The sequence below is a fragment of the Sceloporus occidentalis genome, unplaced genomic scaffold (assembly GCF_023333645.1).
Source record: "Sceloporus occidentalis isolate IW3139 unplaced genomic scaffold, rSceOcc1.0.p SCAF_1, whole genome shotgun sequence".
NCBI classification, from domain to species: Eukaryota; Metazoa; Chordata; class Lepidosauria; order Squamata; family Phrynosomatidae; genus Sceloporus; species Sceloporus occidentalis.
Genome location: NW_028316981.1, coordinates 60,598,951 through 60,613,871, shown reverse-complemented (window position 1 = coordinate 60,613,871; position 14,921 = coordinate 60,598,951). Strand labels below are relative to the sequence as shown.

The 14,921-nt window shown below is 41.3% G+C and overlaps 1 protein-coding gene across 2 annotated transcripts; it reads right to left on the bottom strand.

Annotated features, from left to right (window-relative positions):
* Positions 1-1,181: 1,181 nt before the first annotated feature.
* SELENOK (selenoprotein K) lies at positions 1,182-14,527 on the bottom strand. 2 transcript variants are annotated; one of them, XM_089522639.1, is made up of 5 exons: positions 14,450-14,527; positions 8,674-8,764; positions 6,236-6,313; positions 5,152-5,244; positions 1,182-1,698 (listed from the first exon to the last, which is right to left on the bottom strand). In XM_089522639.1, the coding sequence occupies exons 1-5, from the start codon at positions 14,466-14,468 to the stop codon at positions 1,695-1,697; spliced, it is 285 nt and encodes a 94-aa protein (XP_089378765.1). In that variant the 5' UTR covers positions 14,469-14,527; the 3' UTR covers positions 1,182-1,694. The 2 variants fall into 2 exon arrangements, with proteins under 2 accessions (XP_089378765.1, XP_089378775.1); XM_089522649.1 differs by lacking the exon at positions 1,182-1,698 and having other exon boundaries at positions 5,148-5,244.
* Between the last annotated feature and the right edge of the window lie 394 nt (positions 14,528-14,921).

Below are 14,921 nucleotides of genomic sequence, written 5' to 3'. Positions count from 1 at the left end.
CTCCGCTTGCCCTTCTTTTAACCATTTTATAACTAATTTTAATCTTGAATTTGTAATTCATTGTTTTAATTTGATGTTGTTGGAGGGTTGGGGATTGTATTATTTTGACTATGGCCCCATACAGACAGGACAAAATAAAGCTCCTTCAGGTCTCTTTGGAGGTATGCTGTTTAAATGACATATGCATTCTAAGAGTCCAGAAGCTGCGCCAAAGCTGCGCTCCCATCCTTAGGACTGGATCTTGACTTTGGCGCAGCTTCTAGACTCTTAGGATGCATACATCATTTAAACAGCATACCTCCAAAGTGACCCGAAGGAGCTTTATTTTGGCCTGTCTGTATGAGGCCTAAGTTATGTTTTGTATTTTATTTCCTCTTACTGTAACCTACTTCGATCCGTAGGGAGAGGCAGGATAAAAATAAATATTATTGTTATTGTTATTATACCACACTGTCTCCCTCTGACACTATACCTTCATTAAATAAGGGCAGCACTGGATATGGCAGGGTGGTGGAGGTAAGAACAAAAGTGTGTACAATGAATGACTGCTACAATTTAACAATCCCTTTAATAGTTGTATGCCTATTTTTCAAAATTAAAACAGTTCTGAACATTAAAACAGTTCTGAACATTATATGGAGTATGGTCAATTTTATACCTTAATAATTTTGTTTGCCTTCACGATACCATAAAAACTATTAGGTTTTTTTCTCCACATCAAACTAAACATAGTTGTGTCCCTAGAAACCATCACTTAGAAGATTTTTTTAAATCCTTAAGAAGCCCATCAAGCAAAAATGCCACTATAAACTCTATTAATGTGAAACAAGACAGAATCAGTATAACTCCAGTATAAGCTCCAGAGACTAGGACCCGAAGCAATGGATGCAAACTGCAGGAAAAGAGATTCCATCTCAACATTAGGAGGTACTGTTCGACAGTGGAACAAACTCCCTTGAAATGTAGTGGAGTCTCCTTCCTTGGAGGTCTTCAAGCAGAGGCTGGATGGCCATCTGTCGGGGATGCTTTGATTGTGATTTCCTGCATGGCAAGGGGTTGGACTGGATGGCCCCTGTGGTCTCTTCCAACTCTATGATTCTATGATTCTAACACTGTGGCTCAAACCATGACTATTGGTTTCCAAATCCAGAAGATCTTTCATCAGCACTAGTAAGAGGTGGTACTCAGAGAATAAAATAAATCTTTTTATTCACTCTCACATAATTAATGTAGCTTTGAAAATTTGCAACGAGTATATTGTGTATTTTGGTTGGCCAATAAAGGCATCACAGATGGATTTTTGAATGTAGGTTGAAGTTATCTTTAAAATGATGTGTGAACATTTAAAATAATTTACTGTTTTAAAAGATAAAGATTCAAAGTCAGTATTTGGCAAAGCCATATATGTTTCTTGTACTCCTACAGCTACAACAAAACGTCCACAAGCTATACAAAAAGCCTTAAAACAGATAGTAAACAGATGCATTTAATTTAATAAAACTGCTTTTCAGTTGCACTGGATCTTATAAAATGGAATTCCCAGGACAACTTCATGGTTCTGCTAACTGGCAGAGCAGTGAATCATACAGACAACACATTCACAACCCGCAGACTCCCCATCAGTCCATCCCTCAGCAGGTCCATCCTTTCTTGCAAATGTGCATGTCCAGTTGCCTCCTCTTAAAAGGAGGCATTTACCTAAGGGGGGAAAAGATGGATTAAATTTTTGACATTTATCATGACTACTTACACTGGCAATAATCAAAGAAACTAGCTCCAGGAAATGAGGTCTTAGGAGCATAGTTAAGGAATGAGGTAGAACAGAACATCAAGTCTAGTTTTTAAATATGTAGTATTTAACACAACCTATGATATCCATGTGTCCACAAAATAATGGAACAGAAAATTTCTGCACTGGAGGAAACATAATCTAGAAGTCAGGCAACTCCTGTTTAGGACCAACAAAATACAGATCTTTCTCAGTTAATGAAGCCTCTGAGAAAGAAGCTTCTTTTTACAAAGTCTTTTAATGCTTCCTCAGCCTCATTTTCTTCCTTTTCCCTTAGTGGTAGAATTCAATTATATAGCCATGTTAGTCTGTAGAATCGGTATGTAGAGAGATTTTGCAGCACCTTTGAGACTAACTGAAAGAAAGAAGTTGGCAGAATGAGCTTTTGTAGACTTCAGTCTATTTAATTTTCATAGACTTATGTCCAAATCATAGAATCATAGAACTGGAAGAGACCGCAAGGGCCATCCAGTCCAACCCCCTGCCATGCAGAAAATCCAGATCAAAGCATCCCTGACAGATGGCCATCCAGCCTCTGTTTGAAGACCTCCAAGGAGGGAGACTCCACCACAGTCCGAGGGAGTTTGTTCCACTGTCGAACAGCCCTTACTGTCAGGAAGTTTCTCCTAATGTTGAGGTGGAATCTCTTTTCCTGCAGCTTGCATCCATTGCTCTGGGTCCTAGTCTCTGGAGCAGCAGAAAACAAGCTTGCTTCCTCCTCAATATGACATCCCTTCAAATATTTAAACAGGGCTATCATATCACCTCTTAACCTTCTTTTCTCCAGGCTAAACATACCCAGCTCCCTAAGTTGTTCCTCATAGGGCATGGTTTCCAGACCCTTCACCATTTTAATCGCCCTCCTTTGGACACACTCCAGTTTCTCAATGTCCTTTTTGAATTGTGGCGTGCAGAACTGGACACAATATTCCAGGTGGGGCCTGACCAGAACAGAATATAGTGGCACTATTGCTTCCCTTGATCTAGACACTATACTTCTATTGATGCAGCCTAAAATCGCATTGGCCTTGTTAGCTGCCGCATCGCACTGCTGACTCATGTTCAACTTGTGGTCTACTTGGACTCCTAGATCCCTTTCACATGTTGTCTCCTTAAGCCAGATGTCCCCCATCCTATCTTAAGGATGCATCTGAGGAGGTAGACTTAAGTCTATGAAAGCTCATGCTGCCAATGTCTCTCTTACAATTAGTCTCAAATGTGCTACATTCATTTTCCTCAGTTTAGCTAGAAGGGTATCTTTGGCATCAGCACTGTAAGGATAGTGAATGGGGGCTGGAAAAATGCAAATATTTGATGTTGGGTTGCAGGAGCATGTGTGCAGTAAACAATGCAATAAAGCTTGAGCAGGAAAAAGAGCAAGATTCTGCTCTAGCTGATCCTGTTGTAGCCATGTGTGCCTCCTTACAACAGGCAAGGTAAAGAACAGCTGTCATTGGAACGCCTTATGAAGGATGCTTGAACAGAAAAACAGAAACAAAAGGGCAAAACAGATGACAGGTAAGCCGATCCAGCTTTTTTCTAGGTCAAAAAAGCAGCAGCAAAATGCCACTTCTTTTTGGCCTGGTAAAAGGGCGCCCTTGCTATCACTATGTGACTCTTTCCCATTTTTTGGTGCAGCATATCTAAATGCTGTGCCAGAGAAACGTGGTGACGCTGCCCACTGTCTGGCCGGGCAGGTGGTGTGACCCCACTTGGGGGGTGGAGTCGGGGCAAGCAGCATGCAGTCACCACACCCCTACTCCACGCCGACGCCGGCCCTTTTCATCAATCTGTACAGCCCCAAAGTGACAGCAGATACGCTTCATGAACTACCCCCAGCATGTTAAAAAAAAAGCAGAGATCTATAAATTTGGCCACCAAAATGGAAATTATTACAAATGTAGAGGCTGATGAAAGAAAGAAAAAATCATACATGCATTTTGGAAGAAGCTTTGAAGTGGTGTCTAGAAGATCCCAAATGTTTTTGTTCACAAATGCAATGCTTACTTGACCTGTTTGTTTCATTTCATAAATGCATATTTCTAGTTCTGAATATAAGGTCTGCTGAAACATATTTGAGCTGCTCTTATTTTTTGTAGTATAGGAACCTATCCCTATTGTTTCTGTTATTTCTGTCTCGGTTAGTATTACTATTTCTGTTAAAGCAGAGATCTATAAATTACTACAGTTAAAGTAGTAATGCCAAGGTATACCTGTAGTATACAATATGGGGTACAAAAAGGAAGGGATGGGGGAAAGAAATAAGTCCAAAAATGTGGCTGTGAAATCTGGACTCAGTCAGAGACTGAAGATGGAACAAACATGGCTCTCTTGGCTTTTTTATGTACAGTACTAGGGAAGGCTTTTAAGGGCTGATTCAAACTGCACAGATCTGGCATTATGCAAATTGATTTCTCTAGGAAATGGCTCCAACACTGACGTGTGTTTTAAGACTGTACTTTTGTCTGGTGTTAAATTTTTTAAACTAGATACTTACTGCTTTGGTTCCCTTAAAAAAAGGCTAAACACATAAATGTTTAATGTACCGCCCCCCCCAAAAAAAAGAAAGAAAGAAAAGAAGAAAAAAAAGGGGGGAGGGACCCACACAGGTGAGAGGTTACTATCCTGTAAATGTGCTTCACCATATTCTCAAAACCACAAAAGGTTCCTTAGGGGCCCATACATACAGGCCAAATTAAAGCTGCTTTGGGTCACTTTGGAGGTATGGTTTTTAAATGCTGCGTGCATCCTAGGAGGCCTGAAGCCATGCCAAAGCCATGCTCCAGTCCTAACGACTGCACCGTAGCTTTGGCACAGCTTCTGGCCTCCTAGGATGCATGTATAATTTAAAAAGCATACCTCTAATGTGCCCTGAAGCAGCTTTATTTTGGCCTGTCTGTATGGGCCCTTAAGTTACCAAAATGGAACTAGGAATGGGGAAATGAAAAGAGCATGCTGACTGGTATCTTGAAAGGAAGATTGCCACAATGCTACATCAACTAACATATTATGAGTAAATGTCAGGTTATTCTCTTGATTTTATGTGGCTCCTCAACTATTTTGCTGAAAACTAATACATATTCAGAGGTTTAGGATGCTACAGATCTGGTTTAGATACTCACAGATCTTTTCCCTAATCTGGAAACACATTTTATATACCATAGAGTAGACCTTTCACTTCTTGGGAAATAAATAAGGTGTGAACGTTAAGGGAAAGCTCGCCAATTCTTTATTTTTGTAGCCACATACATTCTGACTTTTCCTTGCACTTTGAGTTACCAAAAGAAATAATTTACTATTCTTGAAACAAACTAAGTAAGTTTTTTTCAATGGGGCATGTAAGAAGCATGAGATGACATTACCTTCCTCATCCACCTCCAGCCATTGGTGGGGGATTTGGACCTCCACCAAAATGACTTATTCGACCCATTCTACGACGAGGAAATCTTGGAGGTCTTAAAAAAAGAAGATAAATCCAATAAAAACCTTTAATAATTTCATCTCTTAGTCATAAACTGACAACTAGTGAATTCTTTATACTTTTCTAATCAGCTTTCTTAATGAGTAAACAATAGTATGACATATTGGTCTTCAGTCAATTATTTAAAAGTGTATCATAAACTCTAAAAGAAATCTAATTAAGTCTTCTGTTTTGATTAACAAAATGCTAAAAAGCACAAAAATCCTCATATATTGTTCAAAGAGAAGAATTGCAGTATCCCAAAGACTCTCATATAATTGCTATTCTAAAAATGGATTCCAGAAATCTATAACCAATGAGAAAGTCTTACTTTTAAGATGTGAAAAAAATTATTCTCAGGATGCATTAAAAGTCTTTTTCAACATAACATTTAAATCAACAGAACCATTTTATAACATCTGTTGTTGTTGTGTGCCTTCAAGTCATTTCCAAATTAGGGTGCCCCTATTATGGGGTTTTCTTGGCAAGTTTCTTCAGAGAGAGCTTGCCATTACCTCTGAGGCTGAGAGAGTGTGATTTGCCCAAGGTCACCCTGTGGGTTTCCAAAGCCAAGCTGAATGGGAAAAAATGCTTGCCAACTAAAAGTCACACTCACTGAACTAAATGTAGAAGATGCTAACAGTTCCAAATCATACACAGAACTTTCATCGTGCAGGAAGGCTTCCACAAGTAGGCCCTGCTGAAGCGATCTATCTGCTGTAGAATGAGTGGACAGACTGTAATTAAAGTTTATTTGTATAGGTATTTTTATTTAAATATTCTATATGAGAATTCAAGTCCTGCTCTCATTCCACACCATGTGGGATGATACTGGGATAGGGTGTGAACCGGTTTCAAATATCTTCCATTTGATATAACTACATTTCAACAAAAAGTGAAAACCACACCCAGCGGTATGACTTTCTGTTAACACAGAAGGATCTGGCACAATGTATACCATCTTAATTAAAGTGAAAAGACAGTACCCTCTTCCATCATCATATCTTGAAGAGGATGAAGATGAGTAGCCTCTCCTCAGGTCTGGGTGAACAATGCTCTGGAAACTAAACAAAAAGATTATTGTTTTGTGAAATCCAAAAAAACCAAAATTACTTTAAAACAAAACAAAACCTCCAAACAGTTCAGCACTGATACAATTTTGTAACAATATTCAGCAACATATTAAGCAAGGCTCAAACACAATTCAGGAATCGGATACACTTTTGTTACATGGTTTCAAGTCCTTTCTAATTTATGGCAATCCCAAATTTTTCTTGGCAAGATTTGTTCAGATGGGATTTGCCATTGCCTTCCTCTGAGTATTAAAGAGCATGACTTGCCTAAGGTTACTGACCAGGTTGTTTTGGCTGAGTGGGGATTTGAACTCTGGTCTCCCACTGTCCTAGTCCAAAACTCAAACCATTGCATTACATTGGCTCCCCAGTTAACTGTAAAAACATGTTTCTGTGAAATATTTTCCCCTTTACTTGTGAATTAAGTATTTTTAAAAAGTCAGTCAACTTTTTTTGCACAATTATATATTGAACAAAAAACATTTATGCTTTAAAAATAACTTATTCTAAGTACCACATGTATTCCATAACTTGGATATTATAGTTGGTCTAGATCCAGAGGATCTAAGCCCTTTCTTGTCCACTCTGAATGGATATTTTTCAATTTGTGTAGCCCAGGGAGGTGGGCAGGATTCTTCAAGAGGTGAGGGACACAACAGGTGTCCCTGTCCTAAAAAGGCTGGAGGACAAGCTGGTGGCATGGGTAAAGGAATTAGCCAATGCTTCTTTGCAACAAAAAAAGAGTCCCAACATGCATAAGGGAGGCAATTCTAAGTCCTCTGTTAAAAATGGACTTTCTGAATCCCACCAAACTGTTATGTGCCTGCAAGTCAACCTTGACCTATGTCAACCGTACCATAGAATGCTCATGGCAAGGTTTTATTCAGAGGTGGTTTCCCACTGGTTTTCTGTAAGGCAGAAACTGTGACTTACCCAAGGTCACCCAATGGATTTCCATGGCTGAGCAGGGATCTGAACCAACACTCAAACTATCACATCATGCCAGTTCTGTGAATCCCACCACAGTGAATAATTATCATCCAGTCTTGAATATTCTGTTTCTAGGCAAGATACTGGGGAGTCTGCCAAATTTCAGGCATTTCTGCTTGAGAAATATTATCTAGATCCATTTAATCTCATACTAGTAGCTCTACATATTTATCTCAGCATTTCTGGGCAAGCCACCCTTACATATAAGCTTGAATGAATACAGAATGTTGATATCCTCAGTTTCCCACTTTTGTAGACATCTCAAGTACCTCTTAGGAGGCTTACTGTCTGTCTGTCTATTTTAAGCAAGTCTTATTTTTTTTCTGGCTTGTAGAATATTGTCAGCCCTTGATTGTTAGGAAAGCAGATTAAAGGTTATCTCATTAAATATTCACTGATTTTCATAATGAAAGGTTTAGGTGTTAGCTTCATTATACCTCATGGGAATTTTGCCCATATTTTTAATTGACTGTTAGCTACATCCTATTATATATAGGTATACCTCATTTAACAAAGTAGATATGTCCCTGAGAATTATGTCTTTTGGCGGCAACCTTCTAGAGACCCCTTGAAAGCCTCTCTTAAAATGCGTTCAGGAATATTTTTGAAAAAAAAAATTATTCACTAGCTTCCACTTCTCTTATGATTTCTATTTTTGTGGCCAAACATTTAAATGTATGTTTTTTAACATGCTGGGGGTAGCTGGAGAATCAGGGTTATATGTTTTCCCTTTTCATCTGATTTGCTGCTCACATATGCTCAGTAAGGGATTCTGGAGGGAGGTGCTACTTATCTGTTGGAGACAGGCACACTTGGGCTGCATTTGCACTGCAAAAAGAATCCAGTTTGACACCGCTTTAACTGCTATGGCTCTAATCTATGGAATCCTGGAATTTGTAGTTTGTTGTGGCACCAGAGCTCTCTAACAGAAGAGGCTCAAAGTCTGATAAAACTGCAATTCCTATAATGTTAATGTTACAGCATTGAACCAGGGTTGATAAAGGGGTGTCAAACCAGATTATCTCTGCAGTGTGGATACAGCCAAAGAATCCAATTCTTCCCCAGCTCATGTTTTAGTGCATTGTTTAATGCAGATAGACTGTTTTTCTCCAACCTTTCTTGACCATCTTTCCAATGCCAAGGATGCTAAAAAATCTTCTAACTAGAAAGAGTAGCAGGAGAAAAAGTGGGTAGGCATAATGAGATTTGTCTAAAATTGAGCTTCTCTTCTGTTAGAGGCTTTGTTAACTGAGTTGTGCCTGTACATACATGTATTTACTCTTCCAATCATAGGGGCACAGGTGGCTCTTAGGGAAAGCAATGCAAATAAGGTATACAATTAAGATAACAATTCTACTTACAACATAACTACAAAGTCTGCTATTCCCCAAAAGAAGTCAGTTATAGATGATAAACTCCATGGAGCCCGGCTCCGGCTATCCAATACTTGTCCTATGACACAGGGGAAAAAAACATAAATAGCATCGCAAAACAGTAAGTGTGCATAATTATGAATGAGAAAATACTGTTATTGTATATATATATATTATACAAGCTAAAGCATAGCTCTAAATCCAGTGATTACTCCCAACTCAAGCAGACCCATAAATCAATGGAATTTACATAAGGGCAGACTTAGCAAATTGTCTTTGATCAAAAGGTCTACTGTAGTTGGGATTAGCAATTAGATTCAGACCTAGGGCCTTTCCCATCACTATTATGCAAGACTATATTGTCAAAGAAATGTCATATCAAGAAAAAAATATAAATGACATTTGGAATAAGAGTTCAGGATTTAAAGAACTACTTTACACACAATCAAGAGCTTGGACATATCAGGTTTTGGCTTGAAAAGAAAACCACCATGCTGTGAATCGCAATCTGCTCCTGAAGAGCCAATATCAGAAGTGGCTTGCCATATAGCATATGCACCTGCTGTTTGAAAAACAGTTTCTATTCTGTTAGGGTACACAGAAATACAGTTGGCCCTCTGAATCCTCAGATTCTACCATCCACTACATACATATATCCAAAAAAGCAAACCTTGTTTTTGCCATTTTATATAAAGGACACCATTTTATTGCACCATTGTATATAATGGGACTTGAGAATCCACAGATTTTGGTATCCACAGGGGGTCATGGAATCAAGCCGCAGCAAATACCAAGGGCCTACTGTAGTTGTGTAGCACTTGGGATCCAGGGCAGAAAAACATTCTTGCTATTTTTGTGTGTGTGTGTATTTCCTTGGTATTATTTCTTGGTGACTGCATTTCTCTCACTTTAAAATGTTGAAATTCATTTATGAATTTCCAATTTTTTTCAGACCTGAAAATGTACTTCAAATATCTATTTAAATACATAACAGAATATACCCCCTGGAAACAATACTGTTTTGCTCTCTAACACTGCTGGTTTCGCATTATAATTGCCATGCTGCTGTTGTTGGTTCCAATAGTGCATGGCAAACCTGTAGGTTAGATTGGTCTCATATAGATGTGAAGCATCCAGCATCTTGATTTAATGCTTCTGATGCTTGTAAAATCTTTTACCGATCTATTAAATGATATTTCAACTGACTGGATTATGGTTGGGCTCCACACATGTCTTATCTGATTCTACTATTTAAATGTACAGTTTTGTTGTAGTAATTCAAGTAATTTCTACTTATGGAAATTTTATAAAGGGTTTTCTTGGCAAGACTTGGTTCAGAAGGAGTTTGCCTTTGCCTTCGTCTGAAGTTGAGAGAGTGTGACTTGCTCAAGGCACCCAGTGCATTTTCATGGCTGAATGGGGATTCAAACCCTGGTCTCAGGAATGGTAGTCCGACGCTTAAGCCACTGTACCACACTGGCTCTCAAGCAAAGTGTGCCCAGGATAGCTGCCCTAGGCTGCATCCACACTGCAGAAATAATCCTGTTGGACACCACTTTAACTGTCATGGCTCAATGCTATGAAATTCTAGGAAGTGTCATTTGTTGCGGGACCAGAGCTCTGCTTTGACAGAGAAGGCTAAATGTCTCCCAAAACTACAATTCCCACAATTTCATAGCACTGAGCCATGGTAAAGTGGTGTCAAACCAGATTATTTCTGCAGTGTGGATGCAGCCCTAGTCCCTATGCTACTGTACTTTCTGCTACTACAAACAAATACACTAACAGGAATGAGAAAGATGTGACTCTCTAGATGGTGTTGAACTGCAACTCCTTGCATTCGTCACCACTGACTGCACTGGCTAGGATTAGTCCAACAGCTTCTGGAAAACTTCACTGTTGTGTGCCTTCAAGTAGTTTTTGAGTAATGGCAATCCTCAGGCAAACCTATCATGGGGGTTTCTTGGCAAGTTTCTTCAGAGGGAGCTTGCCATTGTCTTTCTGTGAGGCTGAGAGTATGTGACTTGCCCAAGGTCACCCAGTGGGTTTCCATGACTGAGCTGGAATCGAACCCTGGTCTCTAGAGTCACAGTCCAATGCTCAAACCACTACACCTGCATGATCCCTCCTGCTGTATTAAAAGAACCAAGCAGAATTGTGAACAACAGATGCCACCAATCTAATCTACCTACAATAAGCATTTAATTTCTCAGCTCTTCCAATGCTGATGAAACAACAGAGAGAAGGAGCCTGGCTACACTAGGAAGTCCCAAAAAACAGATTCCAGCTATTAGCTGCCACCCACGCCACAAAAGACATTAATGAAAAACACAGCTTTCTTTTAGAGGTGGTAAATTAATGGCCATGTGAGACAAGGCACAATTCAAAATCACAGAGGGGAACTGCACTGGGACTGAGAGTGAGATAATTGCAGCCCAGAAAAGTGACACGCATTAGACAAACAGATTAAGGCAACAACAACCACGTACTCGGAAGTAGCAGCAGGGCTGCTGCTTCATCCATAGATCAGCAGGACTTACAAGCAAATGTTTACAGGGTTACAGCCTTACAGCAATGCGTAGCATAGGAGGCAGAGAGTTGAGCATCAAGGGATCTAAAGATGCCAATACACCTGAAGAAAAGACTAAAGGTGCATCTACACAGTAGAAATAATGCAGTTTGACCCCACTTAGGCTGCCATGGCTCCATCCTACATAATACCATGATTAATAGTTTTCTACAAGCACTCTTTGACAAAATTCTTTGGCAGAACAAGCTGAAGATCTTGTAAAACTACAAATCCTAGGATCCCATAGGATGGAGCTACAGAACTTAAGGCGGCATCAAATGGCATTATTTCTACAGTGTAGATGCACCCTAGGAGCTAGTGTGGTGTAGTAGTTTGAGTGTTGGACTCTGGAGACCAGGGTTTGATTCCCTGCTCGGCCATGAAACCCATTGGGTGACCTTGGTAGAGTCACACTCTCTCAGCCTCAGGAGAAGGCAATGGCAAACCTCTTCTGAACAAATCTTGCTAAGAAAATCCCATGACAGGTTTACTTTAGGGTACCATAAGTTGGAAATGACTTGAAGGCACACAACAACAACAGATGCACCCTGAAGTAGGAAGGCAGAGAAATGTCTGAGACAAAACCATTAGCTCTCATCTAAAAGGAAAACACTGTGAAAACTGCATTGACCACAAGCTGCATCTTGATACAGAGTTTCCATTAACTAGGAACTGCATTTACAAATGGTTCTCCCTTTCCCATATCTGCAAGCATCAATAAGCAAGAGAAGCCAGTTGTGAAAACAGTTTCAAAACTGGTAGCTGAAATTGATTTAATTATAGGGTAGGTGCTTCCCCATGAGCCAGCCTGATGGAGTAGTTTGAACATTTGATTACAAGTCTATACAGACCAGGGTTCGACTCCCCGCTCGGCCACAGAAACCCACTGGTGACTTTTGGAAAGTCACACACTCTCAGCCTCTGAGGAAGGCAAAGGCAAACTCTTTGTAAACAAACCTTGCCAGGAAAACCCTGTAATAGGGTTGCCATAAGTTGGAAATGACAAACCCCTCCTTGCCCTCAGCTGAGTGTATGTGTGTTGTGTATCTTCAAGTCTTTTCCAACTTATGGCAATCCTAAGGTGAACCTATCCTGGGGGTTTTCTTGGCAAGGTTTGTTCATAGGAGCTTTGCCATTGCCTTTCTTTGAGGCTGAGAGTGTTTGACTTGCCCTTTAGTTCACCTGTCATACAAATCAAGTGATTCCCCCTCAACCTTTCCTTGCAGCCGGAGGATCCAAACCTTCTTTATTCATCACGTGGGTCTAAGGCTGGCTGGTAGGCATCCATGGCTGCTGCTTTTCCAGACTGATCATGATACAAAAGTGTGGTGAAACCCTTTCACAACACAAACAGGGATATCTTTACAAAACAGGGATATCTTTACAAAACAGGGATGTCTTTACAAAACAGGGATGTCTTTACAAAACAGGGATGTCTTTACTGGGGCCAACTAAGGGCCTGAACAGACATGCCAAAATAAATAGGTTCGGGTCACTTTGGAGGTATGTTGTTTAAACGACACATACATCATAAGACAAGAAGCTGCACCAAAGCTGTGCTCCAGTCCTTAGGACTGGAGTTTAGCTTTGGCACAGCTTCCGGCCTCTCAGGACGCATGCATCATTTAGACAGCATACCTCCAAAGTGATCCGAAGTAGCTTTATTGTGGCCTGTCTGTTTGGGTCTTAAATGCACAAAACGCATAATGTAAGCTTCCAAAGCTGCACTGGCTCCTTCATCAGGCAAAGAAATTAAAGATCATATGAAGAAAAGGGACAATGTTGGAGTCATAGGCCTACATTGTGTCTCTGTCACCTGTTAAGATGGCCCAGACTAGGGATCTCAATGGAGGCCAGTGTGCCATACTGGTTTGAGTGTTGGACTATGACCAGAGAGCAGGGTTTGAATCCTGGCTGGGTGATGGCAATCCACCGGATGACCTTCAGCAAGTCACACTCTCTCAGCCTCAGAGAATGGCAAGAGCAAACCCCCTCTGAAACAGAGTGACCAGACAGCCTCCTTTTCCAGGACCTTTCCTCCATTTCAGCCTTCTGTCCAAGAAGAATGTCAAAATGTCCTCCATGCATGACGAAGGAAATGTGGGTTTATATTTATATTAGGGTGGGGTTTTTTAAACCTTTTATTTTGTTATATTTTGCATTTCCCCCCTTAAATGCCCTACATTTTGCAGTGCCTTGGTTCTCATTTGCACTTGGGACATCTGGTCACCCTGCTTCTGAAGAAGCTTGCCAATAAAACCCTATGATAGCTTCTCTTTAGGGTGGCCATTAAGTCAGAAACGACCTGAAGGCACACAACATCATCATCATCATCATCATCAACAACAACAACCAAATGCATTTTGAGGAAGTAGACTGAAGTCTAGGAAAGCTCATGTTGCCAACATCTTTAGTTAGTCTCAAAGGTGCTACAAGATCTCTCTTAATAATAATAATAATAACAATAATAATGACAATAATAAAAATACCAAAACCTTCTGAGGAAGTAGATTGAAGTCTATGAAAGCTCATGCTGCCAACTTGTTTCTTTGGTTAGTCTCAAAGGTGCTACAAGATCTCTCTAAATGATAGTAATGATACCAAAAGCATCTGAGGAAGTAGACTGAAGTCTACAAAAGTTCATGCTTCCAACTTCTCTCTGTGGTGCTTTAAGATCTCTCTCCAAACAGCCATTCTGGGCACTGAGACCCAATGGCTCTCGGATTCTAGAGACCAGGGTTCGAGTCACACTCTCTCAGCCTCCTCAGAGGAAGGCAGTGGCAAACCCTTTCCGAAGAAACGTGCCAATACAACCCAGGGAGAGCTTCTCTTTAGGGTGGCCATTCAGTCAGAAACGACCTGAAGCCTCACAACAACAACAATGGCAGTCACTTAGTGTTTTGAGGGCTGGACGTAGGCCTCTGCTGGGGGCCAGGGTTCGAATCCTGGCTCTGGCATGGAGACCCAGAGGGCGACCCTGGGCGAGCCACACTCTCTCAGCCCCAAGGCAAGCCCATCCTCAGGAAGCCTTGCCAAGAGAACCCCAGCAGAGGAGGCCCACTGCCTGAGGGCGGCCAGAGGCCAGGAGGGCCTCGAAGGCACTCGGCAGCAGCAACAAGGGCCCCCAGTGCGGGCAGGAAAAGAGCGAGGCCCCCCACTCGCCCCCCAATTAAGCCAAACCCTGGGGCCTCTCACCATTCGCGATGTAAACCATGGCTCCCGCCCTCCGCTGCGCCACTGACTTCCCTCCCTCCCTGCGTTCGGAGCCCCCGCCTCTCCTTCACCCAGGAAGCCAGAGCTGGGAAGACGCCATTGGCTGAGCGCTCCTAGCTGGCATTGTGACGTCGCCGCGTCCGCGTTCCATCAAGAACGTTCGATCGCCACCCAACGTTCGGAGGCGCTGCAGGGAAGAGAGAAAGGCTGCATCCACACTGGAGAAATAACCCGCTTTGGCACCGCTTTAATTCTTTTTCTGACTCAAGGCTATGGAATTCTGGGAGTTGGAGTTTGTTGTGGGCCCAGAGCGGAGCAGAGCTCCGCTCTGGGCCCCACAACAAACTCCAACTCCCAGAATTCCATAGCAAAGAGCCAGACAACAAGTTAAAGCGGTGCCAAAGCGGGTTATTTCTCCAGTGTGCATGCAGCCTAAAGATCTCTGTTTGGGCAG